Source organism: Chrysochloris asiatica, unplaced genomic scaffold (assembly GCF_000296735.1).
Source record: "Chrysochloris asiatica unplaced genomic scaffold, ChrAsi1.0 scaffold00040, whole genome shotgun sequence".
Lineage (NCBI taxonomy): Eukaryota > Metazoa > Chordata > Mammalia > Afrosoricida > Chrysochloridae > Chrysochloris > Chrysochloris asiatica.
In genome coordinates, this window is record NW_006408558.1 from 9,965,282 (window position 1) to 9,975,962 (window position 10,681).

Sequence of the window (10,681 nt, forward strand, 5' to 3'; positions counted from 1 at the left end):
AAAGGCCCAGAGGCTAGAGAGAGTGTGCCAAGTGTGAGGAACTGAAGATCAGTAACTGTGAGTTGTCAGTCACATAATTATTAGTCAGGACTTTATCCTGAGACCAAAACCCAAATAACCCCTGCCACTGAATCTATTTAGACTCATAGTCAAAACAGGGTTTCTGACGTCATAAATCTTTACAAGAGCAGACTGGGTCATCTTTCTCCCTTGAAGGGGCTGGTAGGTTTGAACCACCAACCTTGCAGTTAGAAGCCCAATGCCTAACCCACAGTGTCACCAGGGCTCCTCCCTGAGACCACAAAGAGCCAATGAAAGGTTTAAGCAGACGACTGCTATAAGGAGATTAAGAAGACTCCAGTAATTCTATTACAACTAGTAATCCTGGTGTGGCTCTATAAAATAAGCACTGGATTGCTAACCACAAGGTTGGTTCTGCAGTTCTAACCTGTCAGCTGCTCTTTGGAAACCCTATACAGGGTCACTATGAGTTGAAACCGACTTGACAGTACTTAATTTACAAAAATTGTAATCCAGAAGTACGGTGGTGACGTGGTCTAAACTGAGTAGGGACAGGGAAAGAACACAGAGTGAATGAGAGAGGTTTATAATGTAGACTCCTAAAGACCTCACCATTGATGGATGATAAGGGGGAGGGACGAGTCAAGATATAATTCCAAAGAAACATTGTTAGTTGCCCTTTAGTTGGCCCTACTCATGGGGACCCCATGCACAACAGAACATAATACTTCTCAGTGCTGTGCCGTCCCCATGATCAGTTGGGAATCAGACCACTGTGATCTAAAGGGTTTTCATTGGCAATCTTTGGATGCAGATCACCAGACCTTTTTTCTTAGTCCATCTTGTCTGGAAGCTCTATCAAATCCTACTCAACATCAGAGCAGCATGCACATTTCCACTGGCACTGTGTACCAAGTGCAATAGCCAGGAATCAAACTTTGGTCTCCTGCATGAAAATTAGCGTGGCACTGTAGGATAAAGCACTGGGCCACAAGGTCAGTTTGAGCCACAAGGTTGGTGGTTCAGACTAACAGCCGCTCCTTAGAAACCCTATACAGGGTCGCTATGAGTCAGAACTGACTCAACAGTGTTTAACAACAACCACTGAAGCAAAGGACCAGTAAACTCTTCCACTCAGAGCGTCAGTAGGGAAGCTGAACTCTGGATAATCGGACCTGTGTAAAGACCAGCAGACAGCAGACAACACCAAGGAGGGGGAACCAAAAGAAGAATTTCATCTGGCACAAAGACATTAATGCTGACGGGAAAGAGCTCATAAAATTAAAGATATTTTCCCACAATGCTTGAGGCCACACTGAAAGAGAATGCCAATCTTACAATATCTAAGCTGGCCTTGTCTTTTTCAGATAACACAACCATGTCATTTACCCAGCTTTACCTCAGGCTCATGTTATTCATTGCTAACCCCAAACCAGAATTTCCAATGGAATGAGTCCAGTCAGAGAAAACATGAAGCATACAAAAAGAAAAATATCACAACAGGAGAGAGTAGGGGTTTTTTTCTTTTCTTTTTACTAAATTCACATAAAATGACTTATTCGAATATGTCATCTTTTTGATTGTAGGACATGTCTGATTCTATGAACCCAATACCTTCATAACTGTAGTTTAAATCTCTTGACGTGGTTTCACTTTTGCTCTTCTTCCTTTTTAGCTGCTCCCCTTCTTGCAGGTCCGATGGTTCAATCACAGCCGAGCTCACAGTTTCAAGTCCTTTGGCAAATGGAAGCTCAGCCTCAGCCAATCTTGCTAAGTCCAAACGATGGTTGGCAGGAAAAAGTCGATCACTTTGTAGTCTTTTCCGTATTTCTTCTTCTTTAGTCTGAAACCCAGTATAAAAAGAACAAAAGACAACCTCAAGAATTCTGTATAAGTTTCCACAGATCTTCCTACTAAATAACATTTATGGAGAGAGTCTGGGTGTGGCACTAGACTGTAAACTGCAAGATCTACGGTTCAAACCCACCCGTCACTCCTTGGAAATCCTATACAGGGTCTTCATGAACTGGAGCTGACTCCACAGCAGTAGACAACAGTAACAGTATTTATGGCTCCTCTCGGTCTTATAGTTCATTTATTTCACAAGCATGTGTTGAAGAAGACAGACGCAGTCTGTACCCTCATGGAGCCTGAAGTCCAGTCTTTCCTCTCTGACTGACAAAATAGAGAGGAAGGACTTGGTGGCTGTCAGCTCACAGCTGTGAAGGCTGAATCCTGACAAGCAGGCTGATGGAATCATGGGACCCGTGTGCACAGGTTATAGGAGTGCCGGACACCACTGCCCCCACATCCAGGTTTCCATCTCCACATGTCACTTAACTTTGGGGGGAAATGCCGTTTTTTGTTTTTAAATACTGTCTTGACCTAATTTTGAGGTCCATTTCCATTCTCTAACGATTCCCCTTATCAGGGTCTAACCCTCCTGGGTCAATGTTTTCCTAACTAACTGTCCAGAAGGATAGGGGCCCTAATAATGCTGTAGGATAAGCACTGGCCTGCTGACTTTAATATCATTGGTTAAAACCCTAAGAAGCAGGTCTCTTCTTACTTTGTCCTGTAGGATTGGTTGGCAGTGGGTTAAATGTCCAGGGTTCATGTACCAAACAACTGTGGACAGCCACTATTGTAGATTAAATTGTTCCCCATGAAAATATAAGTTTGTAAATGCCATGGAGCTGGTTCCAATTTGTAGCAATCCTGCATAGGGTTTCCAAGACTATAAATCTTTACAGGAGCAGAAAGCCTCATCTTTCTCTTGCGGAACAGATGGTAGTTTCTAAATGCTGACCTTGACGTTAACAGCTCAAGTCTTAACCACTATGCCACTGACTCATAGAATCCTGTATAGGGTTTGACCCAACTGTTAGGTTAAAGTATTTACTATAAATGCATGCAATTTGTCCTATATCTGCTGATGTGGCTTATCTTAGGAAGTAGCAAATGCTCCCCTCAGCCTGAGCACACGGGCAAACCAGAGTACCTTCCGGCGCTCCTCTGCTGCCTGCAGCTTCTCTTCTATGTCCTTCCTGGTTAAATCCTTCATTTCCCTTTTGATCTTAAGTTTTTTCAGTCTGGCAGGTGGCTTTCTTAGTGGCTTCTCAGTCACGTTCACCTAGAGAAAGACACTTATTAACATGGAAAAACTAACATATTCACTGACAGAGTAGAAAGAAGAGTAGTAAAATGAAAGTAGTTCCAAGTGTTAATCTTCAACTAAGCTTCCAATGACAGCTTTACGAAGCAATAACAAAAACAACACGAAAGCTGATTCCTAGAGATAAAATCTAGTTGATGCCTAGAAACAAATAGGTTATTGCTGAAAACGTGCCAAGTGTGCAAAGACATTGTGAAATTGGATGACAGGAATCATAAGAAGAAAGCAGTCATCTGAGGATGAACACAAAATGGGAGGAGATGGTGGAGGAGCAAAGGCTCATAATTTAATCTGGTGACTTTACAGTATGCCATAAACTACAAATCACATTCATGTGGGGTCTCTTGGAGGAGAATGATAATTCATAACTAAGCATCAGCAAATTTGCTGACACTGCTCTGGGATATTACACATTTTTCATGACAAGAAAAAAGGATCCTTTTCATATGATTGATTGTCTTTTAGCTAACCCAAAGCAGGAGTAGCAATTTTGTGGTTAACATTTTTAGTTACAAAAATAGCAAAATTGTCCTAAAGGAGTTAAGAAGAAAGTTTTAATTCATATATTTTTCTTTAAAAAATTGTCTTATAATATACATTTACTATGAAAAATTTAAATGATACATAAACAAGATTTTTGTCTCTTAATCTTCTGGTCCCCAATCTTACTCCTCCCTATGAACCTTTGCAAAGAGTTTGGTGTATGTGTTTTCGGAATTTCTCTCTCTCTTTATATGCATATTTATATGCATACATTTGCAATATTGTGGGTTCAGTTCTAGACCATAATAGTAAGGTGTTGTTGTTAAGTGCCGTTGAGTCAGTTCCGACCCATAGTGACCCTGTACAGGATTTCCGAGGGTGTAAATCTTTATGGGAGTAGAAAGCCTCATCTTTCTCCCGCAGAGCAGCTGGTAGTTTCGAACCACTAACCTTGAGGTTTGCAGCCCGATTTGTAACCGCTACACTACCAGAGCTCCTTATAGTAAGGTGAGTATCAGAATAAAGTGAGTTACACTGTGAGAAACATTTTGTCAGTCCCCCGGATACTGCCTCGGTCCTGCTTGGTTATGAGGTTACTAATGAGTTATCACAAGTAGTTACTGACAACCATTCAAAAGAAATCCAGTCTGTACTCAGTTTAGCAAGAGTGAAGCTTTTTTATTTGATTTTGCAAAACCGGGTGCCAAACCCAGTAGATAGGGTCAGATGTGCTGTGTGGTCGTTTTGCAAAACATTTTATTCCCATAGCATTGACTGAGTACTATGGAATTAACAATCTTTCCCCGACATCGCCTACTTTCCCTTGATAGTAGCATTCTTATTTCAAGTTCTTAGTCATTGAACAGGTTTAATCCCCCTCCCCCAATTCATCCCACTCACATACCCCAGATGCATAGGCCACTGTTGCTGTGTTAATCAACAATCTATGTCTGGTCTAGCAATTTCCTGTTGTTGTTGTTGTTGTTAGGTGCCATTGAGTCAGTACTGACTCACAGCGACCCTATGTACAACAGAACGAAACACTGCCCGGTCCTGGGCCAACCTCACTATTGTTGCCACACTTGAGCCCATCGATGCTGTCACTTGGCCAATCCATCGCGCTGGTGGTCTTCCTCTTTTTCTCTGACCCTCCACCTTACCCAACATGATATCCTTCTCCAGTGACTGGTCCCTCCTGACAATTCCTGGACCCCCCTTATTCCTGACGATGGAGCATCTTGAGAATTTGTTTCTCATAACATAATTTTTTTTTGGCTTCCCAGTCCATATAAAAGGAACGCTTACATGACACTGTCATCTATTAGGTGGGCAATAGCATTATGAACACTTTTGACATATTGGTGATAATTATCAAAATGTGATACACAAATATAAAGTGAGTGTATCCTGTTAGAGAAATGGTGCCGATAGACTTGCCTAAGGCAGGGTTACCACGCACCTTCAAATCTGTAAAAAATGCATATATGTAAGGTGAAATAAAGCCAGGAGCAATAAAATGAGGTCTGCCTGGATGCACAGTTACATGCGTGTGTCAGACAAAACATAATGGGGTGCACCAAATTCACTGCTCCACCATTTGCTTTCTGCACCTAATTTAATATGGACATCTTTCTAGGTCAGGATCTATAGAATGATTACAACTGGGGAAAAGTTTTAATGAACTTTAAAGCTGCATTATTACACCAAACTGAATAGTGTTCTAGATAATTTCTCTAAAGACTTTTTCTTTTAGACACAGGGTCTACTGCTGCTCATCCTAACTTCTAAGAGACTGTCTATTCAGATTGCAATGCTACAGAGACAGAGAAAATATATCACACAAAGAGAGGCAGTGTAACATAGGAGAAAAAGGGACCAGGTCTGTATTTCCTGAATTTGGATTCTGATTCAGTCATGGTGTGACCGTGCATGCATCCTTAAACTCTGTAAGCACTGATTTTCTCATTTGTAAAATCGGTTTAATGATTACTTATTTCATAGAATTTTTAAGAAGAGAGAGAAGAAGACATCTAATAGCCCCTTAGTAAATGGGACCTACTTTTCAGTCAATGGTAAACCAAAAACCAAACCAAACCAGTTTCAGTTAATTCTGACTCACGGTGACCTCATGTGTGTCAGAGGAGAACTGTGCTTCACAGTATTTTCCATGGCTGAGTTTTTGATACTAGATTGTCAAGTCTTTCTTCCGAGGCACCCCTGGGTGAACTTGAATTGCAACACTTTTAGTATTAGAGCACATTTGTACCCCTTAGGAGGGTCCTAAGCAATGACTTTTTTCAGTATCAGGAAAAAAGTTTCAATATTTGTCACAAAGAGGAACGAGAATCAGAAAAGCACAAACCCAGGAGACAAGGGCCTGGCCTTGAACTCCAGACACTCTCATGATGCTGTGTGACCCAGAGCCTCTTCTCTTTGCACGGTATTCTCAATCATAAGCAGCAAAGGCATTTGAGGATGGCTAATGTCCTTTCCAGCTTTAAAATCTATAATCCCTGATGTTTTGACTTAGTGGCAATCATTAGATAGTTTTATGTGGTAAGGTCTTTCCCTATATGAAAGTCTTAGGAGATTTATCAAAGCCAAGCTTTTTGTTTATTATTTTTTTTTGCCCACATTTGTATTGTTTTTGTAGCAACTGCCATTTAGGCATTTTGCTGGCAAAAGCCATCTGCCAAGAAGAGGGGCACAGTTGTATCTATGGTGACTCAACCAGAGATGTTGTGAAATTAGTATGAAACAGCATGTTAAGGGTTACTCTCTCATAGAGAGTTAACAGAAAACGAAAGCATTCCCTAAGATCCAGTAAAGAAAGCCCGGCTGGGTTTTATATCACAGTAGCATCTTGGCCTAAAATGGTGATGCCACCAAGAGTTGTGAGAGAACTTTATGTTTCTGGTTTTGATTGGAATGTCCTGGTTTTATTTCAAAATAATGTCTAGGAATACTGCACTTCCTTCCCCTTCCAGAAGTGAATCCCATGTATGCAGTCCTCTTCCCCTCCTGAGGCTGACATTTTTAGAAAAAGACCTGAAAGCCCTGGAGTCAAGTTACCTGAATTTTTCACCACTGAGTTCTCTGAAGTCAACACTCATCAGTGGTAACTAGTTGCCATGAAGTTTATTCTAATTCATAGAGATGCCATGTATGTCAGAGTAGGATTTTCAATGGCTGATTTTTCAAAAGTCCATTGCCAGTACTTACTTCTGAGGTGTCTCTGTGTGGACTTGAACTGTAAACCTTCTGGTTAACAGTCCAGTACTTAATGGCTTGTATCACCCAGAGATCCTTTATGAATTGCCTCATGACCTTAGAGTCCATTTCAACTCCTAGTGACCCTACAATACAGAGTAGAATTGCCCCATAGGGTTTCCAGAGCTGCATTCTTTACAGAAGCAGCATTTAACCACTGTGCCACCACGGTTTCTTTTATCAACAGTACCCACTCAAATCCACTGCCATCGAGTCAATTCCAACTCATAGAGACCCTATATAGGGTGTCCAAGACTGTAGATATTCATGAGAGCAGACTGTCTTGATTCTAGGACACAAACAACCTGGAAAATCCCCATACTGAAAAATCCCACTGTGATAAATGTACGTAAGAAAAAGGCACACAGGGGCGATTGCCAACCCTAACCCTGGACTCCCGGTGTGGTGCCGTAGGATCAGCACTGGACTGCAAACCCCAAGGTCCATGGTTCAAACCCCTGAGCTACTCCTCGGAAACCTTATACAGAGTCACTATGGGTCGAAACAGACTTGACAGCAATTCACAACAACTCTAATCCTAACCCTAATTAGTATATGGGTTTTCTTTCTGTGATTTTTCTGGTTACTAACCTCTGTAAGTTTTAAAGGTGGTAGGTTTTTTGTTGTTGTTTCTTTTTAAATAGAAAAGTAAGTGAATTTTTTTTTCTTACTATATTCAAAACCATTCTACTGAAGTGTAAATGGCCATATTAACTTATGTGTGTTGGTTTTATGCACATATGTAGTTACAGGTAACTAAGCCTCGAAGTTGCCAGTTCAATTATTTTCTTTAAGAAGACTATTAAGGGATTGCCAAATCCAAAGATGCCGAGATAAGATGTAGGCCTTGTTTCTAGCAGCCTAACCTTTATAGATTACCTCGTACCCACAAGCACAGCTAATTAACGACTGACCTACTGCTGAACCTTCCTTGGTTAAGTTCTCTGACTGGAGTCTTGTGTATAGAATGGCTTCAGGCCAAAGCTTTCAGTAAAAGATTTATTCACTCCTATTCAGTCACTTTTAGACCTCCTGGAGAAGATAACTCTGTGAGTATTAAATGGCCTCATTGAGTCTTAACCCAGTCAACTTCCTCTTCCTTAAAAAATTCCCCATGAGGATCAATAAACAATGGAAGGTAAACCATCTCCTTAACTACACTACAGGTTCCCAAGCACAGAAGTGGTACATAGCCAGAAACACACTTTGGCCAGAGACAGAAACATCAATAGAGGATTCACACAGCCTGGGGCAGGGAAACCCAGGGCATGCTAAGATACTAGGAGGTATGTGTTTGGGGGAAAACACACCTAAACTTGGTAATGAAGTCCTTAGTGTTGTTGTTGTTGTTGTTGTGTGCTGTCTAGTTACTTCTGACTCATAGTGACCCTGCATGCATACAGGAGAACAAATCACATCTTTCCAGCAGGATCTATAAGAATCTGTACATATATTTGCATACATATATACAACCAAAATACATATGGGCTGTTGTCATTAGGTCCAGTTGAGTCAGTTTTGACTCATAGCAACTCTAAGCACAACAGAATGAAACTACCAGTCTTGTGCTATCCTCACAGTTGTCATTGAACCCTCAGTTGCTGTCACAGCGTCAATCCATCTTGTTGTGTGGGGGTGGTGGGGGTCTTTTCTTATTTGTTGACCCTTCACTTTACCAACCATGATGTTCTTCTCCAGGTTCTGGTCCCTTCTGACACCATGTCCAAAGTATGAAAGATGAAGTCTTGCCACTCTGGCTGTACTTCTTCCAAGACAGATTTGTGTATACTTCTGGCAGTCCATAGAACTTTCAATATTCTTCACCAACACCACAATTCAAATGCATTGACTCATCTCTAGTCTTCCTTATTCAGTGTCCAATTTTCACATGCATATGAGGCTACTGAAAATACCATGGCTTGGGTCAGGCTCACCATAGTCCTCAAACTGACATCTTTAAAGAGGTTTGTGCTTTAGATTTGAAGCGATTGACCATACCATGGTGTTTTAGGTTGTGTTCTCTAGAGAAACAAAACCAGTGAAACGTATATGTACATATAAAAGAGGTTTCTATCAAAGGCCCTCTGGTAACATAGTGGTTACTTATGAACCAGGCTGCTAATCTCACGGTCAGCAGTTCGAAACTACCAGCTGTTCTGTGGGAGAAAGATGAGGCTTTCTGCTCCCATAAAGATTTACAGCCTCAGAAATCCTGTGCGGAGTCACTATGAGTTAGAACTGACTCCATGGCACATAACAACAACAACATCAAGGAAATGGCTCAGTCAGTGTAGAGGTGGGAATGTCCCAAGTCCCTTGGTCAGATGTCAGTCTGGAGGCCCCTGAGTCATGTAACTTCAGGGCTGATGAGCCAAGATGGCAGGTCAGACGGCAGGCAGGTCCAGCAGGTCAGAAGACAGGCTGCTGATGACTCCCAGGATCAGCAGGTAATAGAGCCAGGTCACTTCTCAAGTCTAAAGACCCAGAGCATTTCAAAGGGCAGGTGGAAAAGACTCACCAAAGAAGCATAACGAAATGTGCCAGTGCCTGGGGTTAGACTCCAAAGAAAGAACACACTCAGCTTTTCTCAAGCTGAAATCACTCAAGAAAAATTTAAGCCTGAAGTCACAATATGGAAGGATTCTACGGGCAAAGTGTTGAACAATGCAGGAAGCATCAAATTATGTAAAAAGGACACAGAGTCAGGGTGTGGTGTTGTTAGGTGATGTCGAGTGGGTTCCAACCTATAGCAACACTGTGCACAGCAGAATGGAACTACCTGGCCCAATAACATCCTCGCAATTGTTGTTATATTTGAGTCCATTACTGCTGCCATTGTATCAGTCCATCTTTTGGGGGGTCTTCCTCTTTTTCACTGACTCACTTCATCAAACAGAATGCCCTTTTTTAGAGCTTGTTACTTCCTGATAACATGTTCAAAGTACAAGAGACATAGTTTTGCCATCCTCCCTTCTAAGGAGTATTCTGGCTGTACTTCTTCCAAAACAGATTTGTTTGTTCTTCTGGCAGTCCATGGTACTTTCGTATTCTTTGCAAACACCATAACCCAAGAACATCGATTCTTCTATGGTCTTCCTTATCCATTGTCCAACTTTCACATGCATATGAGGCTATTGAAAGGAAAATGGCATAGGTCAGGCGCACTTTAACCCTCAAACTGACATCTGTGTTCTTGAACACTGTAAAGAGGTCTTTTGAAGCATATTTGGCCAATGCAATACATCGTTTGATTTCATGAGTGCTGTTTTCATTAGTATAGATTGTGTATCTAAGCAAAATGAAGTTTTTGACAACTTCAGTCTTTTCTCCATTTATCATGATGTTATTTGTTGATCTAGTTGTGAGAATTTTGTTTTCTTTATGTTGAGATGCAATCCATACTGAAGACTGTAGTCTTTGATCTTCATCATTAAATATTTTAAGTCCTCTTTGATTCTAGCAAGCAAGGTTGTATCATCTGCATATTGCAGACTGTTAATGGGTCTTCCTCTAATCCTGATGCCACATTCTTCTTCATATATTCCAGTCTGTCAGATAATTTTCTCACCATGCGGATTGAATAAGTATAGTGAAAAGATACAACCTGGTGAACATATTTCCTGATTTAAAACCAGTCAGCATCCCCTTGTTCTGTTTGACCAACTGTCTCTTGGACTATGTGCAGGTTCCTCCATGAGCAAAATTACATGTCCTGGAATATTGATTCTTCAT

The 10,681-nt window shown here is 41.2% G+C and overlaps 1 protein-coding gene across 1 annotated transcript in view; it reads right to left on the reverse strand.

The window, feature by feature from the left end:
* Positions 1-1,576: 1,576 nt before the first annotated feature.
* STMND1 (stathmin domain containing 1) overlaps positions 1,577-10,681 on the reverse strand; it is a 35,613-nt gene continuing 26,508 nt past the window's right edge. Inside the window, exons 4-5 of the mRNA XM_006861017.1 lie at positions 3,023-3,154; positions 1,577-1,864 (exon numbers count right to left, since the gene is read on the reverse strand). Coding sequence (XP_006861079.1) covers positions 1,577-1,864; positions 3,023-3,154 — 420 coding nt within the window. The remainder of the gene's footprint in view (positions 1,865-3,022; positions 3,155-10,681) is intronic.